Here is a 24,142-nt window from a genome sequence, read left to right on the forward strand (position 1 = left end):
CAACAGATTCTGTTAGAAATAGATAAAAGCAGAATTGGAGAGGGCCTCAAGTGTGATCTATAGTATAGCAAATGTTTCTAATTATTTCTTTTGGCATCATTGTATATTACATTTCTAGGATTGAGGATTGACTTATTTACTTCAGGTTCAGTATTAAATAATAATAGGTTCCTTTTATTATTGCAGGCTTATCTTTGGTGTATTAAAAGTAAAATGAATTCATTAATAAAAATTTGGCAACTGTGATACAAGATAGCATTAGGCTCTTATGAAGTTTACAAGACAACTATTTTTAGGCTAAAACTATTAAAACAAAACAAATTTCCATGTTAAAAATAAGCTTCTCCTCAGCAGCTTTGTGACAATTGAGAAAGGAAATGCTCTTTTGGGGGGACATATTGTAAATTGTGCTGTAAAGTACAATGGTGGGAAAACAGCACTGCTATACAGGCAACTCAAAAATCAGTAAAGGTATTTGCTAAAGACTAGTTAGTGAAAGTTCACGCACTGGAGAAGGAAATGGCAACCCACTCCAGTGTTCTCGCCTGGAGAATCCCAGGGACGGGGGAGCCTGGTGGGCTGCTGTCTGTGGGGTTGCACAGGGTCGGACACGACTGAAGTGACTTAGCAGCAGCAGAGGCAGCAGTTAGTGAAACTGTAAAAGTGATTCTTTTACACTTTAGAAGAGCTTTTAGCAAAATTCAAATCTGCAAATGTTACCATCCCTCCCAAGCAAATAATCGCAAACCAACGTCATGCCCTTGTTGTCAAACCCCTGTAAAAGTCTTAGCCTATTGCCTTTATATAGCTACTTTACCCATGAAATCCATTATACAGTTGTGCCTTTCATGAAAACTTAGCTCGTCCATGTCTAGCCAATGAGAATTGCTAGAAAAAAAATCTTTTTATTATTATGTTAGAAATTCAGTAGGAGAGAAAAAGACATCTAACCCTCCAGGGCTCTCTTCAGCCTGAGGCAGTTACACAGCTGCTATTTCCTCTTTTAATGAGGAGTCTTCCCCACTGAAAACAGCTGCCTAAGGCTGATGTTGGCCTGATCCCACTGCCTAGATCTCCCCTTTGTATGTAAAAACTGAAGTCTGTCACTCCACATTCATCATCGTCACTTTCTATATAAGACCAAGGGATTGTGTGATGATTTCAGAAAAGACACAGAGTTGTTCAATTGGTGTGCTGGCAACAGACATGGGTGCTTTAATATAAAACCTCTGTGAGATCATCAGGATTTGCAAGGCCAGCTCTTCTTAGCTTTTCTCTCCTGGCTGAAAATTAGAGGCAGGCAACTGAGCTTTTCTGCCTTAGCTTACGGGGTAACGTTCACTCTTCCGGGGGAAAAGGAAAGACACAGTCTTGGACTACACACCCTGGGACAGACCCAACAATGGGCTGGCAAACTGTGTTATCCTGAGGGTAGAGAAACTCTGTGAGGAGGAAATGAGTGTACAGCATACAGCCACAGAGGCTGGACCTGGGTAGGGTAGAAATAGCCACAAAAATAACTATTGTCCTTACACAGGTGAAAATGATTTAAATGATCATGTTTTCAAAACCCATCAGGATAATACATGAGAAAATTAAAATAACAACAACAATCTTGGAAAATTAAAATCTGTCTCTTCAGTAAATGTCACAAATATATTGGTGGCAGTGTACCGCAGACAAGAGATAAAATATCTCATGTCCCTCATAAGATATCACTGCTGCTTCTTATCTGAGTCTTCTGATCAATTAATAAACTGTTTTACTGTCTCACGGGACTGAACTCTAATCCTACAAGATATGACAATTTTATCTTAATAAATTCAGAATATATTGGAAAGTACTCTTTCTTTTCTGAAGCATTTTTCATTGCTCTTTAAGTGCAAGATCAGATAACATGTTTGAAACAAAATAATGGGCTTGCACTCCTGAAATATTTCATACGTGGAACTGCAGAGAATCTCAGCCACTGAACATCATGTACCTTGAAAAGCAGGTTGACTTACATTTATAGGAAAGTGAAACTCGACACATTAGCTGGGTTTTGTGCCTGCAGCATTTAAGACAGATAAGAAAAAGATGAATAATCTGTCTTACTCTTTGCAGTAAGAACTCTAAATGTCATGCTCTAGTGCAGCATGAAATCTTCCTAACAACTATGAACCAAAAGGGATTTATGGACTCAGCTGCATTACTTTCTTTCTAACCGTACAGCCCGAGCCTCAGTGAATGGTGCGTGATACAACCCAACCTTTTAAAAATTTCCAGTTAAGAGTGCTGGAGTTAGGGACGGTGGAGGAGGGGGAGATTCAAACGTTATGAGAGAGTCTCTGGTTCCAGAAAATTCTAAAATATTTGTTGTTTTTAACCATTTTAATGTAGCTTTCATTAATATTAATAACAAAAGGTGGTAAACTGGTCAAAGTTAGATGTTTCATTTGTACAGGTTCTCAACCTGCTCTTTATTTAAAACAGCAGGTTGATTGTTTTTAAAATGAAATTGTTGTGATTTAATTGCACATGCATACGTGCACACACACACACACTCCCCATACCTTTCAGGGAATAGCTGCATTCGGATTCCTGGTGTCTCAAACTGCCAAAGCTACGTTTTTTTAAAAGTATAAAACTGCATGTGGTTTTAAAAGTGTATTAAACACACAAACAAAAAGTGCATAAACACTACAGATTTAAATTTGTTGTAATATCTTCTCCTTTATTCTCTAGCTGATCAAGCTGAGGCTTAATAATTGTGTCACACCTAACAGAAAATGATTTGGTTTAAAACCCAGTCACCCAGTACAAATCTTTGCCCAAACCGTAGCTAAATGAAAACAGCCATGTGCTTGGGGGCAGATCCTGTTCTAACTTGCACACTCTGTTTACTTGGGCTTGAACCAGGCGACCGACCAAGATCTTTAACTTGATTCTTTCACATGCATCATTTATTATTACCAAAGTCCACCTGTTCCACATGCAGGCAGAGAAAACACATACTGAGTCCTTACCAGGTTAGTAGCTTCAAGCAAAATGTGTTTGAATCAAGTAAGAAATTTTTACAAATTGCCATGGAGATTTTCAGAGCACCAAATACATGCTTAAGCATAACAAAGCAAGAGAGAGAGAGTGTGTCTACAATATCATGGTCGAAGTCCACTGCTGGAAGCTCAGTTCTCTAAGAGCAGGAGGCACTTTTGTCTTGTTTGGGAATTGTCCCCCCAGTGTCTAGAAGAGAGCCAGCTGTGTGGTAGGCACCCAATAAATGTTTCTGGAATGAATTAAAGAATGAATTGGCTTGCAGAGTATAGAGGTTAGTGAGGTTATCAGCTGTGTCTTTACTTCTCTTCCATGAACTTTGAGAGAAGGCACACAGCTACCAATGTGTCCACCATCCACTTGCCTCTAACTGATGAAACAGCCACCGTCTGTGTGTTAGAAGGAACAAAACCCCTGGTTTGCCTGCTCCAGTATGGAGCTCTTGGACCTCTAGCTTGCACGGTCCAGGTTAGGGTTCTGTGTTATGATGACTAGATCCCTATGTATGATGGAGGCTTATGTCTGGGCACCTGGTACATAAAGTAGCTGGTGAGGAATCAGAATGGGCAGGTCAGAAGGGAACAGGTCCCAGCGTGAGGAAACGCGGAGCAGTGTTGCTCTGTAGCCACTACTCTTTTATTCACGTATCTGCTTAGGGAGAGACCTGCCCAAGGAGAGTGTGAAGCAAGCACTTCAAGTGCAGGGTCCAGGGGCTTGTGCCCAAAGACACCCTAAAGGGAGAACCTGGAAGGAGGTGGTGCTTCGGCTGATGCCTCACAGACAAATGAATACTTTGATTTTTGAATTTTTTAATCCATGGGATTTATGCTTTCCAAAACAAAACACATACGACAGTTGACAGAGACTCTTACCTTGTAGATTGTTGGCAGACAGGTCTCTTGAGTCCACGTCCCACTGGGGCATTCCTCCAGTCGCACACATTTATCACGGCACCAGCCACACTGCACAAAGGAAGGGGCGGAGAGGCACTGGCTGCAGGACTGGAAATGCTCACAGCCCAGGCCATTCAGCGGGATCTTGGTGATCTGTGAAGACAAGTGATGGAAGAGCTTCCAGAGGGGGGTTTTGCTTGCTTATTAAATAAAAGCTAAACACATCAAAGATACATATAAATATAATTTTACAGAGTCTAACAGAGATGCCACTTATGTGCGCACATCATGTAATAATGCTAATGTGATTAAACTTAAAAAAATTTTTTTCCTTCCCTCCACTTTTGGCACATATGTGATAAAAGTAACTATAACTGTCCAGTGAACACAAGCATTATCACCAATGTCAGAGGTTCTATTTAGTGGCGACAGTGAGATGATTTTACTTTTTAAAAATTTTTTTATTGAAGTATAGTTGATTTACAGTGTTGTATTAGTTTCTGCTATATAACAAAGTGAATCAGTTATACATACACATATATCCACTTTTTTGATTTTGTTCTCATACAGGTCATTATAGATTATTGAGTAGAGTTCCCTGTGTTATACAATAGGTCCTTATTACTTATCTATTTTATTTGTAGTAGTGTATATATGTCAGACCCAATCTCCCAATTTCTCCCTCCCCTGCTGAGATGATTTTAAAATAACAAGAGAGTATAATTTAAGCTGCTGGAAAACACACTTGAACCACTGGGAAATTCTAAGTAAGGTTACATATCATTCTGGCATCAAAATGCACCTCTTCTCAGGGAAAAGGGATTACTGGCCAGCAAAACTCTTCCAACGTACACTTCAGGAGTTATCTGCCTGCACTAGAATTCTGCCCTTAGGACTGAAATTCTCATTTTGTGTGTTTGTCTTTCTCATTGAGAAATATAGGACAAAAGGAGAAGTTTACCTCATGAACACGACCTCCCATAGGTCCAATTTTCCCCAAGTAAAAATTTAACTTGATTTTAGGAGATGTCTGGAATACTCAGGAAAGAGCTTCATAGAAAAGAGGTAAATCCAGATGAAGGGAGAAGTTAAAAAGGACCAGATGACACTGGCTGTAAATATCCACTCAGGAGGAACCACATTGATGGAACCTTCCTAAGGAACAGGGCTTACCTTTTTCCCTGTGACAACCAGTGTATAGCCATTCTGGTTTAGTGGGTGCTCCACAATCACTTCTGGAGACACAGGGTGGGAATCCAGGGGAAAATTCACGTGGGGAGTTAATGATCCTGATCGAGAAACCACAACCTGAGAAACAAAGCAGAAAGCACTCTTAATCCAACAGTCCAACAAGCTCAGTTTAAATACACTATCAGGGGAGAAGGTGGATGATAATGGTAATACCAGATTAGATGAGCTCATGGATGTTTGAACGATATGCCCAACAGCTTACTGCACTGTAAATCAATTCATCTTCTAATCTCCTGCCTTGAAGACAATTTATCTGAACCCCCAAGACAGAGTTTTGCCTATGATCTTTTAATGATTTCTAGGAAAGGAGATCTTCCAGCCAATCAGCCAGCACATGCAGACACATCCTCACCATTGTACTGGGAACTGGAGGAGCCAAAACTCACCCCAGAAGACCTCACTTATGCTACAAGGATTCTGGATTATTTTAAAATCTATCCTCCTGACCCTCCCACCGGGCAGCTTCTCTTGACCTTCCAGAAAGTGTAGTGAACAGGGAGTCTAGAGACCTGGATCTGGTTCCAGCTTTGCTACCTTTTAGCCATATTTATAGATCTTTTGAGGTTGAAATAGGCCCTCAGATAACTTTGAAATGATGTGCTGTCATTTCTTATAAACCATTGTCCCATCGTACATTATTACTTAGACTATAAATAAGGTTCTGTTTCTTGGCCTGGTTTTATAACAAGACCTGATAGTTTTAACAATGTCTTAGGAGATTTGATGAGTGGTGTCATTCTTGCTGTCAGGTATTTCTAATTTGGGATGGTTCTCAGCTATAAAATTTCCATCAGTCCAGTCGCTAGAACCCAGTAATAATGAAGTCCAGGCATAAGATCAGAAGAAGGTGAACACTCAGACTACAGGAGAGCTTAGACTGCGAGGCAAGCAGAAGTAACGCCATGGCAGGCAGCTTAGATTAGGAGCAGGCCTTCCTACTTCTGGGTGGTAAGATTATCAGGCCACCTGGATACAACCAATTAGCTTTCGCTTAACACTGACAGCTGTTTGCCAATTAGGAAATTAGGAATGGGGCGGAAACCCCCGGGAAAGCCCCGCGCGCGAGAAAGTTTTGACCAATGAAATTGCTTTGCAAAGGTGTAACCAATCCGCTTAAACCAACTACCAACAGCGTGTGCTCACCCTATAAATTTGTGTAACAGCTTGGGCTCGGGGCTCTCTGACCCTGCACCACTGTGTTGGATGCGGCAGGAGCCCTGACTCGAGTCAGTAATAAACTTCCCTTTTTGCGAGTTGCATTGTCTTGGAAGCCTTCTCTCTTCCCGCTCGGGGATTCGGACATCGGGCATAACAAGACGCATTCTCATTCTTAAACAGGCCATAACGTTCTATCTTCAGGAGGGTGCAAAATGCTGAGCATAGCTCTGGGCTTGAAACTAACTTTATGAAATTGCTTGACACCCAAATACCCTTTCATGTTTCACTGAAAGTGTATTTGTTTGCCATGTTTGAATCATGGGACAAATGTGGGCATCTGTGAAATTGAGATTAAATAATAAACCACTTCTACTTCAGCTTTCTTATCCATAAAATGGGAATGAACTGCTTAGTACTCTAACAAACACACAACATAAAAATGTTTTGGGGAACCAGGAGTAAATTTTTTCTTCAGCACAATAAAGGAGCTATTTACCCTGAAACAATTTGGGAAGATTCCCAAAATCCCTCATTTGCTCCCACAGAGTGGATTGTTGATAGAGAAATGAACCAAGTTCACACAGATCTGTAAAAGTTAAACACCATGACATTGTTTTTTCAAACATTTGCTCTACACCAAACACTCAACACGTTCAAAACAACTTCATTAAGCAGGGTGGCTGTATTTGCAGAGAAGTTAAGTGATGGATCGAAGGTCATTTGGTTGGAACGGGAAAGAATGGAAACTACTATTATCCCTAAATTTAGGGCCAAATAGTTATTTGTGACATTTGTAGGGAATGCAAAAAAATTCAGTTACCAGTCCTACCTCCCGCTGGTGCTGGTTTCAAGCAGAATACCAGAACACCAGATGTCTAAGTCTTCTATAGCAAATTATTTCAGTTAACCAATTTTTTCTATCTTGACTTACTTCTGCTGCTCATCACCTCTTGTTTTTCCTACCCCTCTTGCTCCCCTGCTCCCCATTTTAAAAAATATTTCTCTGATTGTTGTCAATCACTTCAAACTGCAAAGGGAAAAAAATTCCTTTTCTCACACACAAGTAAAAACCAAAACAACATATTAGCCTCTTTTAATAACCTGATTCTGTTCTCTGCCTCATTCTGTACGTTCTGCTTCACTGGAGATTATTCATCCTTCTGAACCTTCCTATAGATATTTGAATTTTGTGTCTATCTCTCTTATACCTTCCATTCTATTCAGACCTCCTACATAACGATCAGCTCCTAATTTTTTCTCCTATCTTTTTGATCTCTTTAATATCATTTCCCATATCTATAATAAGCAATCTCTTCTTAATTTAATAGGTCATCATCTTTGACTTTGGGCTTCCCTGGTGGCTCAGACAGTAAAGAATCCACCGGTAGTGCAGGAGACCTGGGTTTGATCCCTGGGTTGGGAAGATCTCCTGGAGAAGGGAATGGCTATCCACTCCAGTATTCTTGCCTGGAGAAATCCATGAAGAGAGGAGCCTGGCAGGCTACAGTCCATGGAGTCCCAAAGAGTCAGAGACGACTCAGCGACTAACACTTACCCTTGACTTTATCAAATATCTGAAGCCCATTCAAATATCCATTTCCCAGAAAGAATTAATATTTCTCTTTTCATAAAGATGCTCTTTGCACCGCTGAAACTTGGATAGATTGATTTGGTTCATTATCTGTTAAGACTCTTTATGTGGAGAACACCGTATATGATGGGTACTGAGCCAGGCATTGTATTAAGTGCTTTAAACAGGTATTTTGTTTCACAATAAGCCTACAGGGTAGGTACTATTATTTTCCGTAAAGAAAATATGATAGAGAATTTTAGCTAGAAAATACAAGTCAGGTTTCCAAGGAACTTTCTCTCATGCCAGAAACTGTTTGCTTGACCTCTTCTTAAACACTCAAATATACTCTTGGAGCACCAGAGTAAACACCAATAAAAAACTTCAACTCTGAGCTCCCAAGAGCCACTTGTGAGTCAAAGCATTAAGACAAATTTCACAATATGTTTGCCTTGCCAAATACTCCTTGTTTTAGTAATCTTGGCCGCACAAGTTAAGTGTGCCTAAAGAGAAAGACTCCACATCTAAATAGTTTCTGATAGCACAGAGGAAATGTTATTAGCACAGCCGACAAGTTCAACTTTTGATCATGAACTACGATGAGTGTGGCTTGGTATAAAAAATGAGATGAAACAGAGAAGACAGGAAGGCTGGGGAAAAGTGAGATGACTGCCTGGAGTTTCAAGCAGAGATCATGTCACAGATGCAAATACCTTTTCAGTTGATCATTAGCCCTTTCTCTGAAAGGATACCTATTGCTATAAAATGCCATGAATGCATTTCTATCATTAACTCCTCACTTTCTCTTCTTGCCAAAATTCTAAGTAATTGGGTAACCACTTTAACTCTCAAAATACTCCTGAAGCAATGTTTGCAAGAAATAAGGAGTTCCTTTTGGTTGTCATGGAGATATTTCTAAGGACAGAACAAAGTCCAGCATTTAAATTTAATTCTTATGATAAATCACCTGGTAGTTTTAGAACAATTAGTAAGAAATAGAAGACCAGCAATTATATTTTGAGTTTCTACTGTGTTGACAATTAATGCTCTATAAATGGGATCCCACAGAGTTCTCTTGCCCTCTTTCCACCATGTGAGTACACAGCAATCTGGACCAGGAAGCAGACTCTCACTAGACACCACATCTGCTGGCACCTTGATCTTGGAATTCCCAGCCTACAGAATTCTGAGAAATAAATGTTTGTTTTTTAAAGCCACCTAGTATGTTAATTTGTTACAGCAGCCCAAACTGACTAAAACACCAGCAATAGGTTTATATCTTAAGTATGTGAAAGAAATTGATATTTGTCTAGAAAGGAATCAGATACGAAGAGCTTTGTTTCAACCAAGGTAAACACTGAGCTTTCTAGAACTAAAAAAATGAAACATAAGAAGTGGAAATCGCTGATTGGTGCTGACAACTTAAAATTAGAAGTATTAAGACAAAGTACCAGGCAGCAAAAGTTGAATTAAATGAAACTTTGCTTTGTTCTGTCACTCTTTTTGGTAAACAGGCACAAGTGTTTCTCTACCAACCTGACACTACAAAGGCCAGGATATGTACAAATAGCAATTTTCTTTATGATTATAACATCAATGTGTGTGTCTCAACATTTTGAAATGAGTCAAAGTGAGTCAAAATGAGTCAAGACCAAATTGAGACCAAGCATCTAAGAAATAAATAAGCTAGTAAATTTGTAACAATTTTAAAAATCCAAAACTTTCAAATCAGTATTTCAAATATAATGACTATAGGATTAGTCAATCTATACACAGAGTATATCTATCTGAATTTCAAAAAGGCTAATGATAAATATATTTCACTTTAAAATGCCTCTCTATTTCTTTTAAGTAAGCACCTAAATAAGAAATTCCAGTTATTCCCTGCTACTAAAAAAAAAAAAAAAGGTTAGCATTTTCCAATGTTTCAAATATTTATGATGTTTTAAATTTCTATACCATAACAATTTATAAGATGTATGTATTTCAAGATCATGCATTAATTCATTTTAGGAGACTATATACAAACTAGGCTTAATTTTTTGCTATGGACATAACTCTGTAATTATTATTTACAATAGATGTTTTTTTCCTCACAGAAGAAATCTCAGAATCCATGAAACATATTTTCTTTTAAAGAAATATACCAAAGTTACTGTTCTTTATAGATGTAAGTAAATTGATGATGTATGCCTTAAAAAAAAAGGCAGATGATATTTTTATTTGGTCATTTTATGAAGGAGATAGGTAAGTCAGCAATCTCTGAAGAGAATGTGGAAGTTCAGACTTCGTTTGGCTGTGTCCCTGCAGGCTGCTCACAGCATTGATGAGTTGATGATCTGTGTCTACATAGTCTAAAATAGCAGTAATCCCAAATGTAACATGCTGCAGGCTTCAACACAAACCACTGAAATACCATGATGGTGGTACAGGAACCGAAGGAATTTGGAGACAGGAGGTCAATAAATAAATAGATTCTTCTTAGTCGAAGTGAGTAATTACTCTCAGGTTCACTGATTACTAACAGAATCCTTTAGGTAATGGTTCTAAGTAATGACCATGAGCTAAGGATGTCTTTTTAGGTGATTCCTACCTCTTGAACTTTCTTGCTTAAGACCAACCAGTCCAGTTAAGAGAAATGGGCTTATGGGTGGTAACAGCATCACAGAAAGGGGGATGGGGGAAGAGAAGGATGATACCAAAGAATCTAATGACATCTATGACAGCGCTCAGGCAGTGGCCACTGTATGCAGACAAGCCAGTGAATGTGGAGATGAACTTGCAAAAAGTCTGGAAAGTGCGTATCCACCCCTACCCCATCCCCATCCACTCACTCTCCCTGGCCTGACAGTCATGCACAAATATTTTAATAGCAATGCTTGCATCTAGAGATTAAAGGCCTTATATAAGTGCTGTAAAAAAAAAAAATCAAGCAAGCATTGTTTTTGGATGTAGATTAGACGAGGAGCTCAGAAGGGGAGATGTGGGCAATCCCTGTGATTAGTCCTGTGATCTTCATGAGTATCCCGCTTCCCTCTCCCACGTAGCCCTGCACTCTGTGCTCATGTTCTCCAGCCTTGTTCTTTTCTACATCCCCACCCCCTCCACAACTTGTAAGAAGCCCTGTTCTTACTGTTTACTTACACTATCTCCAACATTGTTTATCATATTATGTTACTTCAAAGCATCCCAAGAGAGCAATCACACAAATAAAAACTGTTTTTGAAATCTAGATCTACATTGACATGGCTCTACAGATAGACTTGAATATATGTACACATTAGTATATTTAGACATAGCTGCACCTGTATGAGATAAGTTACATGCTTAAATGTTAGAAACATGTCAAAAATGTCTTTTCTTCCATACATATAATATTGTTAGCTAAACAATATAAGTCTTGCTAATCAAATAACCACTGTGAAATACCTGATTCACTTTGCACCCAACAGCTGGAGCTGAAGCTTGTATTCCCAGCCAGAGCTGAACATAAGCACAATAGGAAAGGCAGAAACAGCTGCAAACTCTTGGGAGAAAACATTTGCAAAGCAACTTTGCCTTTAGGCTTCAGGGTAGGAAGGAAGTAAAATCATTCTTCTGTTCCTTTTCATGTATGGCAGCTGTCTTTGGGGAAAAAAATTATGTCCCTTCTATTTTGTAACAGAAACTTCATAGTATTATTGAAACATGGATTGTAGAAACTTAGGCTTGGCCACAGATTCAGCACTTCAGCGCAGTCAAAACATTTACAGAAGTTAAGTCACTGCTTGGATAGATTAGGCTGGATGGTCCCCAAGTTTTTGCTGTACTCCTGACTCCATCTCCAACATTATTTGCTGTAAACAAATTGGATTTTAGTGATGGTGATTCTTTGATCCTTCAAATGGTCTAGGATTATTTACATAAAATTTTACCAAATGGAATTCTCTTAGGCAAGTGGCAGAGAAACAGATCCTCTCTCGGTGAGTCTCAATAGCCTTGTGCCTTTTATGTCTTTGTTTTCTCTAGGTATCAGGTACATGTTTCTATCTCCCCTACTAAAAATTTAGTTCTTCAGAGGAAGGTTCTCTGTCACAGCTTCTGTTGCCTCACTTATTTGCCTAGTAAAGCACAGTTAGTATGTTCCTGATATATAAGGAATGAATTGAGAGTTACCTGCTTTCAAAAAATCAAAGATATCAGTGCTTTTCATAAGAAAAGTATTTATTTAAATACTTATTTTCATCTTTGGTTTTAAAAATCAAGGATATCAGTGCTTTTCATAGGAAAAGTATTTATTTAAATACTGATTTTCATCTTTGGTATTATGGATGCACAGATATGCTATAGCTTCTTTGATGAAAATGCTGGGAGATAAGAATAAAACATTTGTTACAGCATTTCTATTCTAATGAAACTGATATATATATAACATACCACTTGGTGAAATCTGAAATCTGTCACACAGCAGAATTTACTCAGTTATTAAAGCAATTTATACAAAAATGGAATTTTATTAGAACTTCAGAATCTGGAAATAGGCCAGGAACCTTGTGATGTGAAAAAGTGTCAGACCTAAAGTGACTGTAGAAAGCTTATTAATATGCAACCGGATTGGTGAGGTAATACACAAAATAAAAAAACGAAAGCAGAAAAAAAGATAAAAGGAGGCAAATGAAGATAGGGAAGCCAGTAAGAATTCAATAGATGCTAGCTTCATTCATTCTTCAGATTTTTCTTGGAATTCTCTAGAATAACATCAATATCAACTAAAAACACATATAAACACCAGGTAACAACACACATTTTACAAGGATAGTGGATATGACCATATTTCAAATTTGTTAAGAGTGCTTGTCTGTGTGGGATGGTGCTGGGCATCTCTCCTTAACATTTTGAGGACAGAATTAAATGGTTTGAAGTGGGTAAATAGGAACACTGCACTGGGAGAGAGGGAACAAGGAAGAAAATGCATAGTTAATTGTGAAGCAGTGTGACGAGGGGAGACCAAGTGTGGAATCATTTAGATCTATATGATTCGTTGTGAAGTGGGAAAGTTTTATTTACACGTTTTATGATTTTGCAAAAATTCCACCAGGCCCGCTAGTACAAGAACATTTGATGCATATCCAGACCGCTATAAAGACAGTGGTAGTTTTTAAAAATATGTTTTGTTAAAGAATATAGATAGAGAATGTACAAATGAGCAAGTCATAGGAAAACATCATCATCTTCAATTGCTTTACAGTCATTTCCTGACCAGGATGTTAATTATGTCAGATGATCACAAAATAAATATCTCCCTTTTAAAGAAATTTCTAGTCTTTGTGGAAAGTCAACATTTCCATAGCTACCATCGTCATTGTGCATTAACCAAGAATCTACTAATGAACTCATGTTGAAAGCACTACCAATAACTATTAAAACAGTAAAACAGACCCAACATGAGAGCATCTTAATTTGTGCAAAGTGCTAGGGTATTTGTATCTAGGAAACATGATAACTGCGACTCTGAAATGTGAACTTTTATTGTATGGGAATACTGTTGCTATCCATTAAAGGCATTTCTTAACAAAATCTGGATCTTTTTACTCCCAGTGTTTGCACTTCTTTGTGTCTGACCCCATCATTTTGCAGAATCAGAAGAGCTGGAGTTACAATGGGATTCTGATGATAACGTCCCTTCCTAACGCCTGCCAATATTTCTCAATGATGTGAATGTTTCCTCTCATGGAGACGCACGGTTCACACAATAGCTCTCCTTTGATCCGTAGCTTCCCCTGAAATAGGAAAACATCGCCTGGAAGTGCTTTAATTGTTTCATTTTATTTTCCAATCATGTGATTTAAATCATGAATGGAAAAAAAAACCTCAAACTGTTCCAGGCAAGAAAATTAAAGCAACCACATTTAAACTGAAAGCTTTAAGAATTTAACAAAAAAAGGTCATACACGTCAAGAAGGGACTAGGCTTCATTGTTTTGCTTTCAGTCTGTGTCTCTAGCTTCCACTGTGATTTTCACTTTACAGTATTTGCCAAAACCTTACTGTAAAAAGAGAAGCAAATTAATTGTATGACACTGGATAAAACAGACACAGCCACTCTCAGAAAGTATTGTACCTGCATGAATCGACCCTCTGACGTCCCGAGATTAGCGATAGTGAGATCTCCTTTGATAAAGGTGGATATAGATGTTAAGAGGACTTGGTTGAACTGGCCCGTGAATAAGTCAACGCGCGGCAAAGCTGTGGTAAATTCCGTTCGATATTCATCATTGCGCACTTCACATCCTGATGAATTTCTCAAAAGTGTCTGGAATAAAATATGGTCATAGAATTAATGTGAGTCCAGATGTGAGCAAGCTGTTAAGAAACTTTCCGGTGTCTTTTCAGAGGTTAGAGGGAATGGGATAACAGACAATCTGTAAATGGACATATAGCCCCAGATAGGCAGAAACAGTTCCAGTGATCTAAATGACTTCAGTATCAGTAAGTGCTGTTGTATATACACAGACTCAAAAACTAGGGCTTCCTTGGTGGCTCAGATGTTAAAGAATCTGCCTGCAATGCAGGAGACCCTGGGCTGATCTCTGGGTCAGGAAGATCTCCTGGCAAAGGGAATGGCAATCCACTTGAGTATTCTTGCCTGGAGAATCCCATGGACAGAGGAGCCTTGTGGGCTACAGTCCATGGGGTCACAGAGTCAGACACGATGGAGCAACTAATATTTGCACTTTGACTTTCTAAAACCAGGGTCAGATCTTATCACAGTTTGTACCACAGTTCCACATGTAAGTACATAAAAATGGCCACATGTAAGTACATAAAAACGGACTTCAGCGGGCGCTAGTAGGAGAAAAAAAAACTATGAATGTCTCAGGCCTGGACATAAAGACAATGCTTCTAGCAGGAAAGTCCAATGAGATGGATATCAACTGGAATAATCATAAATGTGGGAGTCACACTGGGACAGTATATTTTAAACTGTGTGCCTTTGTGTGCAGTGAGGTGGTGAGGAGTGATGATTTATAGATAATTCATGGGAAAGCAGCAGAGAACCAACCCCAGACTCAGGTGCCTGCATCATACAGCAATTATCTATAATATGTTTGTGAAATTCATGTTACTTCTGTTTCAGTTCTTTCATTTGTAAAACTGAGAAAATTACAGAAGTGCAACTACCTTACAGAGCTGCTGTAAAGATTAAATGAGCTAGTTTACAGAAATCTCTTATAAAAGAACCCAGTACACAGAGAACACAGAAAAGTTGTCCTCATTATGGTGAAAGGCTCAAAAAAATGCAAAAGTTATACATCAAACGTTTTCAGTTCAGCCGCTCAGTTGTGTCCGACTCTTTGCGACCCCATGAATCGCAGCACACCAGGCCTCCCTGTCCATCACCAACCCCTGAAGTCCACTCAAACTCATGTCTATCGAGTTGGTGATGCCATCCAACCATCTCATCCTCTGTCGTCCCCTTCTCCTCCTGCCTTCAATCTTTCCCAGAATCAGGGTCTTTTCAAATGAGTCAGCTCTTTGCATCAGGTGGCCAAAGTATTGGAGTTTCAGTTTCAACATCAGTCCTTCCAATGAACACCCAGGACTGATCTCCTTTAGGATGGACCGGTTGGATCTCCTTGCTGTCCAAGGGACTCTCAAGAGTCTTCTCCAATATCACAGTTCAAAAGCATTAATTCTTCGATGCTCAGCTTTCTTTACAGTCAAACTCTCACATCCATACATGACTACTGGAAAAACCATAGCTTTGACTAGATGGACCTTTGTTGGCAAAGTGATGTCTCTGCTTTTTAAAATGCTGTCTAGGTTGGTCATAACTTTCCTTCCAAGAAGCTGGAAGGAAACTTAACTTCATGGCTGCAGTCACCATCTGCAGTGATTTTGGAGCCCCCCAGAATAAAGTCTCTCACTGGTTCCATTGTTTACCATCCATTTGCCATGAAGTGATGGGAACAGATGCCATGATCTCAGTTTTCTGAATATTGAGGTTTAAGCCAACTTTATCACTCTCCTCTTTCACTTTCATCAAGAGGCTCTTTAGTTCTTCTTTGCTTTCTGCCATAAAGGTGGTGTCATCTGCATATCTGAGGTTATTGATATTTCTCCCAGCAATTTTGATTCCAGCTTGTGTTTCATCCAGTCCAGCATTTCTCATGATGTACTCTGCATATAAGTTAAATAAGCAGGGTGACAATATACAGCCTTGACATACTACTTTCCCTTCTAATACTACTTTTCAAACTGTATCATTTGTCTCCTCTGCAGGACCATCCATGCTTGCCTAGCAATGTTAGGGTTTCTCAAGGCTCCATCCTAGGGCTGCTCCGCTGCTCACTCTTGACACTCTCTACCCAGGATATGTTTTATTCTTTTTAGGTGACACTCATATATCTGCCTCCAGGCTACACTGCTCCTCTGAGCTGACTGTACATTTATCAAACTGCCTACAAAACTGGCATTCAGATGTCTCAGAGAATTCAAGCTCAACATGACCAAAGTAGAAACAATAATCCTCCTTGCCTGATCTCATGATACAATATACCCCAGCAAATGGCTCTACCATTTCTCCAGGTGCACAAGTCAGAAATTCAAGTGTCATCCCTGATTCCTCCCCATAAACAGTCTACTGCCAAGTCCCATCAATTGTACTTTCTAAATATCTCCTGGGTCCATCTAGTTTTCTCTATCTCCACCATGGCAACTTCATCCAAGATACCCCCATCTCTATCCAGGACTATGAGAATGGCTTAACTGGACCTGACCAATCCAATCTCATTCAACCTCTTTCTAGATCCATTCTCCACACTGCAGCCAAGTTTTCATTTTAAACCACATATCTCATCATGTCACTCTGCTTAAAATGCTTAGCATTTCCCCATTGCTCTTAGGATCAAGGACAATATTTTTAACATGCCCGGTTGGATCCTGCCTCATCCGGCCCCTGTTCAAATTCTCCAGACTCAGCCTGCATTGATTTCTTCATTGCTCCCTATGCGCCAGTGAGCTGGCCTTCTTTCAGTTCTTCAAATAAGCCAAATGTCCTCCTTACAGAGTCTCTGAACATACTGTTCCTTCTGCTCGTCACACCTCCATTCACCTTGGTAACTCCTATACCTCCTTCGGATCTCGTTTGTCATCAATTCTTCAAAATGTCTACCCTGATCTCAATATCGAGGTCAAATGCTTCTATGACAGACTGCCATAATACCATTTACCTATGTGAACTGGCACTTGCAGCTCCAACCACTATTTGTGTTTGTGATATGTGAGTGGAGTGAGACGTCCCAAGCGGCTTCCTATGATCAGAGACGGCTTCTTTACTACTGTACTGTTAGCAGGAGATGAACTGCCACACGCAGTAGATGTCTAATAAATATTAATTGAATGAATGAACAAGTAAGCAAATCAATTATGGGTATATGGGGAATGAATGTGGAGATACGAACCAAATTACTAAAGCTATTTTTTCTTTTTCAGGTATGGGGGTAGTTTAAGAGTTTACAAGAGACAAATGGAGAGACTGACTCCGACTATCCTGACAAAATGATTGCAAACTGGTAACGCTGAGGCAGATAACTGGGACAAAAAGGTGTATAAGTAAAACAAAGCCTAACTTGGAAGAAAGAGAAAAAGTTCTGTTTTACACATCTTTGTATGTGGCTACAAGCCCAGGAAAATGATTTAAAGATTATAGAGATTTTCTATTATTGTCCTATTGTATTTGTCATAATCAGAAAGTTGTTATAGTATATTTCAAACCAACTAAGTGTTTAAGAACAAACTGAAATAAAAAATTTAAGTACCCTTATGTAAAATAGGCTTCCCTGGTGGCGCAGTGGTAAAAAAAACCACCTGCCAATGCAGGAGATGTAGATTCGATCCCTGGGTTAGGAACATCCCCTGGAGAAGGAAATGAAAAACCACTCTAGTATTCTTGCCTGGGAAATCCCATGAACAGAGGAGCCTGGAGGGCTACAGTCCATGGGAGTCACAAAACAGTTGGACATGATTAAACAACAACAACATGTAACAACATGTATGGCTTATTCCATAATGTCAAACTACGTCACACAGAATGCAAAGTTCTTACATCTATTAACTTTTATGGTTAAATATAACCTAATGTGCTGTTTTATATAGCAACAACTACTTTTTTATTTTAAATGGTGAAAAATTAGTGAACAGAGGGTCTCAGAGATGCTAAAGTTATGACTTACAGTTAATAAGATGGTCTAGTTCTAGACATTTTTGATATATATTAGTGAGTACTCTTTCACTATTTAATTAGAAGCTTTTCTTCACTAAAGTGCTATAGATTGCTCTGAGGAGTAGCAGATAACTGAGATGTATCATCAATTCAATAGCAACTGATTAATTGGTAATTAGGTTTCCACTGGTGATCAATCATCCATTTTGAAGAGGGCCGGAACTAGAGAAGCTTCTTAAAGGAACAGAGGCCAATTTTAAATCAAAGGCCTTCTCAAGTATCCTATTATAGAGGAGGCTGCTCTTCAGAGTCAGCTTCTCTGATTTTTTTCATTTCTTGTTCTACTTTTTTCTATGTCTAGGAGGCATTATGGGAACTTTAAAGGCTCAGACTTGACTTGGGATTCAGTGCTGGTGGAGATATGATGGATTCATTAATATATAAAACAATTGGCAAATTGTGGAGTAGAGTCTTAGGTTGTAAGCTAGCAGCAGCAGTCTACTAGATGATACCACTCTAATGGCAGAAAGAGAAGAGAAATTAAAGAGCCTCTTGATGAGGGTGAAAGAGGAGAGTGAAAAAGCTGGCTTAAAACTCAACGTTCAAAAAACTAAGATCATGGCATCTGGTCCTATCACTTCATCATGGCAAACAGACGGGGGAAAAAAATGGAGATAATGACAGATTTTCTTGGGCTCCAAAATTACAGTAAGTGGTGACTACAGCCATGAAATTAAAAGATTCTTGCTCCTTGGAAGAAAAGCTATTACAAACCTAGACAGCATATTAGAAAGCAGAGCTATCACTTTGCCGACAAAAGTCCACATAGTCAAAGTTTTGGTTTTTCCATGTATGGATGTGAAAGTTGGACCACAAAGAAGGTTAACTGTTGAAGAATTGATGTTTTTGAACTGTGGTGCTGAATAAGACTCTTGAGAGTCCCTTGGACACCAAGGATATCAAACCAGTCAATCCTAAAGGAAATCAACCCTGAATATTCATTGAAAGGACTGATGCTGAGGCTGAAGCTCCAATACTTTGGTTACCTGATGTGAAGAGCCAACTCACTGGGGAAAAACCCTGAGGCTGGGAAAGATTGAGGACAGGGGAAGAGGGTGACAAGAGATGAGATGGTAGGATGGCATCACTGACTCAATGGACATGAATTTGAGCAAAAAACTCCAGGAGATAGTGAAGATCAGGGAAGGCAGGCATGTTGCAGTCTATGGGATCACAAAGATTCTGACATGACTTAGTTATTGACTGAACACCAAACAACAAGAGTCCAGGAATTGTCTCATTCATCTTTTAACCTCACCGTGTACCCTGCCTAGCACATTGTGTGTATTTAACAAGTCTACTGAAAAATTAATGCATGTGCAAAGTAACCCAGGGTTAAAGCCCATTTGCCTACCCAGCTTGCTTTGTGATCTGTGTTGCTGAATGGGGCAACCTGGAGAACAGAGGTTGGATGCACCTCAGATTGTCTGCAAACCTGCAGGACCTCACTGGTCTTTTCTAAATGAAGGCAGAAAAACAGGACCAGAACCTTAGCTTCTATTTGTCTGTTTTCTCACGTGTAAGGCTTTTTTTTTTTTTTTTTTACCATTAGTTAATAACTGATTTAAAAAATGTACAAAGCAAACATATGGTATGATGCTCTAAAATAGTGAAATTTCATTTGCTTATTGGCTTTATCACATGTAAGGCTTAACAACCGTAGAACTCTGCATCAGAATTAACGTAATATTTACATTGCACACTTCAAGGCTTCTCCTTCAGGAAATAGTAAGTTCTCTAAATGGTAGTTCCTCAAGGACTGAGAGGATTAAGTTATGTCTCTACTCCCTCTTCTCCCACCCCCCAGCAAATTCCAAAGTACAGAAACTCTGTACAGTGTTGGAACAGAATGTACATAATTCCTTGATCTTGAAAAATTGTGTACTTTGGAGCCAAAGCCAACAAACATTATGTCTGGTTTGAGTGGCATTCAAATTTCATAAGCCAGGGACCCCAACCCAACCTTTTTCCTTTTCCTTTTCTCCACAGCTGAGATCTGCAGGAGAGGGACTACTTCTTGTCTCTTCTTGCTGGGAATCCAGATAAACTTGACGGCTGTGGTCAGGGTGGCAGGAACTGGCTTACAGAGCTGCAGGCTGTCTTTGAGCTTGAACAGGAGACTTTTAACTATTAAGGAGCCTTGGATTAAACTCTCGGCAGTGCAAAGGTAAAGTACTGTGTAAATACGACGAGATATCCATCAGATTCATTCTGTCTCTTACAGATAACGAGTGAATGTGTTCGTTGCTCATTTGCTCAGGGAAGATGGGGTGACTTTAGTTTCTGGATGTGACATCTGGAGTGGGATTTGCCTCCAACTGGAAGGACAACTATAGACCCACCGCCAGGGGTCTCCTTGCCACTTGAGCTCTTGTGTTTCTCTTGAACCCAGAGGTCTTGTGCTTTGGGGTAAAAGTGAATGCAGCTTGGGGACAGCAGTTCTTTGGTACAACAGCTGCTTTGGGGGCACCACAGAAGAGTCTAACAAGAAAGGTTCACCCCAGCACCAGTTGAGGAGCCAGACGAAACTCTCTTTTTGGTAACAAAAGGAGGAAGAAGGAAGGAAGGGAGGGAGGAAATCAGTCTTTAGCCTGCACCTACACTGTGCCAGGCACTGAGCTGGGCATTTTCACATACAAGCAGAGACACAGTAGCCCGGTGAGGTTCTAGCACGTTGAATTTCAGCAGGAGACTCAGGGCAGCCAAGGGTGGCCACAGGTTCACAGTGGAACAGGCATTCAAATTTAATTCTCTCTGATTCTCAAGTTCAAGAACTGCTTTTGCTACTGTTAACTATTCTGGGCAAAATTCCTAGGATTTCACAGTTACAGAAATGGAAAGGGCCTAAGGGATCATCTTACTCCAGCCCCCTCATTTTATGTACGAGAAGCTGAAAGTCAGGGAAGTTGTAATGCTCAAGAGTAAGACTCACTTAACAAAAGTTACCATTCAACATGTAAACCCACAACTCTTCAAAGTAGGAAATGTAGATTTGCCCTCCCTGATTCCTCTTCTGGGAGAAAGGCTGGAATTAATCATTATTTTCTGGACCATGGGACAGAGATGACCTCCAGCAATTTGGGCTGTTCTAGTCAGTGTGACTCCCAGATCTACCTTTTGGCCAGCTATTTTGGTTAGTGATCATTATGAGGTTTCCCTCCTGGTAACCTGAAATTTCAGCCATCACCAACTTCTCTTTCTCTAGCATGTCTCACAGCCAACCAGTTACTAAGTCTTGCTAAACCCTGTCCACAGTGTCTCTCCAGTGCTACCTCCACCCACCCCTGCACCCCTGCTCCAGGTGAGGTGTTCCCCTTTCATCTGTGTCCCATTTCATCTGCCTTGAAGCAGTTATGAGCTGTCTCTCCATTCTTCAATACTGCAGTTGCTTCCCAAAAGCTGTATGACATCCAAATCTGCCCCTGTTTACATTTTTATTCTTTTTTCCATTTAAGGCATGAGGATTTCTCATTAAGATGGTGAAGTGCCCATCGAGGACACCAAACGAAACCCAAAGTGCCTATCATGACACAAGAGCCTTCCCATTCTTGTATTCTTGCATTTGCTTTGGCAGCTGACATCCCCCTCCCGCTGGCCACTGATACCTACTCCCTGCTCATGGAAGCCTGACTCTCTTCAGAAGTCTCTCTTTGCAACATCTTTTCAATTAAAGAAGTAATGTGTTTTATTGGATAGGGGAGGGAGACAGTGACAAAGACTAAGGGTAGAGGATAGTACAGGGCACGGGCACGGGGAAGATACCATACCACTTGAGATATTTGAGTCAAGAGAGAAAATCACACAGTACAATACATTTCCTAGGCATATACACATGTGCAGCACAACTAAAGGCAAGGGGAAGATGAACAAATAATTTGCAAATGCCATTTACCCAATTTTCTGGGGCGGGAGGGGAGGGATATGACTGGACGGTACACATGGGGGCTTCAAAGGCATTGGTAATATTCTCTTTCTAAGCTTCATGGTGGAGAATCAGTATTTATTTTTCACACACACATAACACAAACATGTATACATTATTCTTTTGTGTATATGAATATAATCATTAAAAATAAATTTTAAAAGAAAACAGTGAATAAATGGGAAGTAACCAAGTGGAGAGAGTCTATTAAGTATTCTCTCCAACCAACTTCTTGATGTCCTAAGCAGGTGTGAAACACTCTCATAGCTTTTCTCAGCTCACAGAAGCTCACAATACTGATGTTAAATAACATCTGCATGGTGCATTATGGTTTTCAAAGTACATTATCTCATCTGATTCTCTCAACAAGTCTCAGCTGGGTTTGTTATGGTTATCATATTTCTACAGGTGAAGAAACTGAGGTTCAGAGAGTCGATGCTAAGTATCAGAGCCTGAGGGCTTCCCTGGTGGCTCAGTGGTAAAGAATCCACCTGTAAAGCTGGAAATCTGGGTTCAATCCCTGGGTTGGGAAGGTCCCCTGGAGAAAAGAATGGCAACCTGCTCCAGTATCCTTGCCTGGGAAATCCCATGGACAGAGGAGCCTGGGGGTTTACAGTCCATAGAGCTGCAAAGATTTGGACACAACTTAGCGACTAAACAACAACAATTAGAACCTGAATCCAAGGTGTTGATCTACACCCTGTATTCCCTATATTGCATCGTGCTATTTACTTATTGGTTCTTACAGTATTTCTGAGGCAAACCCACACTCTAAGGATAGTCTAATAAGGACCTGGGAGGAGTGAAAAATGAGAACAGGAGAGGAATAGTTCTACCCTAGCTAAGATTTGATGAATCCCATGAACTCAGGCAAATTGCTTGATCTATCTAGGTCCGAGTTTTACTTTATTTATTTAACAAACATTTGTTCATAGTATGTATAATGCGTCCAACATTGTTCTAAGCACTTTTGAAATATTCATTCACTGAATCCTCTTAACAATCCTAGGAGCAAATTGAAGGACTGAAAGGTCACATGACCAGCTGTAGCAGGGCTAAGACTAAACTGAGGTCATTGTGCCCCAGGGTCTTCACTACTGTCCTAGGCTTCCTGCTTCTTATCTATAAAGAGAGAGGTGGAGAGAACTGATTTCAACCTTCTCTTCCAGCTCTACCATGCTGTGGGTCTATGGGTGACTTTCCAAAGCTTCCCTGGGCCTGGAATCACCAAGCTGCCCCTCGCCCACTGTTGGAACAAATGATTGCTCACAATGTTTAAGATGCCATGAGTGATCACTGTCCCCCAACCACCAGAGGCTGCTTCAAAAACATACATAGACTCTGGATACATACACCGATTTTATAAGAAGTTTGAAAAAGCATTTAGCTTTTAAAGGTTTATCCTCTTCTAAAATAATTATGTGATGTTAATTCTGAGAAACAATGGCAAACATTCTGTTTTGGTTTTTCTTTAGACTTGTTAAAGGCCTGTTTCTGTAACCGAGAGCCTTATATACTGGCACATGGATGTGTGCTCTGTCGCTTCAGTTGTGTCCAACTCTTCACAACCCTATGGACGGTAGCCTGCCAGATTCATCTGTCCATGAGATTCTCCAGGCAAGAACACTGGAGAGGTTGCTAAAGCCCTTCTCCAGGGGATCTTCCCCACTCAGGGATCGAACCTGTGTCTCTTGTGTCTTCTGCCTTGCAGGTGGATTCTTTACTGCTGAGCCATGAGGGAAGCCCATATACAGTCAGAGTTAAATAACAGGAATTACTCAACAATCCGTAAACCTTGAAGTGATACTTTAATTTAGTCTTTCTTTACCTTTTCATGAGTACTTGACAAATATTTCTAACCTGACTGAAACATATACTATTTTTTTATATATATAAAGAAAACTGAAGTGCTGTATACTTCAATGTATTTGATTCAAAATGTTTCCCCTAATTAACATTATGATGCATGCAGTGAATATGCAATTACATTTAATTCAGTATAATTAAGTATGTGATATATTTAAAATAGTGATTCTTCTAATTGATCTA

At 39.7% G+C, this 24,142-nt stretch overlaps 1 protein-coding gene across 2 annotated transcripts in view; it reads right to left on the bottom strand.

The window, feature by feature from the left end:
* Positions 1–24,142, bottom strand: part of MET (MET proto-oncogene, receptor tyrosine kinase) — a 112,084-nt gene that overhangs the window by 40,177 nt on the left and 47,765 nt on the right. For both annotated transcript variants that reach the window (XM_043463129.1, XM_043463128.1), the window contains exons 3-5: positions 14,008–14,199; positions 5,103–5,237; positions 3,909–4,082 (exon numbers count right to left, since the gene is read on the bottom strand). In XM_043463129.1, coding sequence (XP_043319064.1) covers positions 3,909–4,082; positions 5,103–5,237; positions 14,008–14,199 — 501 coding nt within the window. The remainder of the gene's footprint in view (positions 1–3,908; positions 4,083–5,102; positions 5,238–14,007; positions 14,200–24,142) is intronic.

This window comes from Cervus canadensis, chromosome 3, assembly GCF_019320065.1.
Source record: "Cervus canadensis isolate Bull #8, Minnesota chromosome 3, ASM1932006v1, whole genome shotgun sequence".
NCBI lineage: Eukaryota > Metazoa > Chordata > Mammalia > Artiodactyla > Cervidae > Cervus > Cervus canadensis.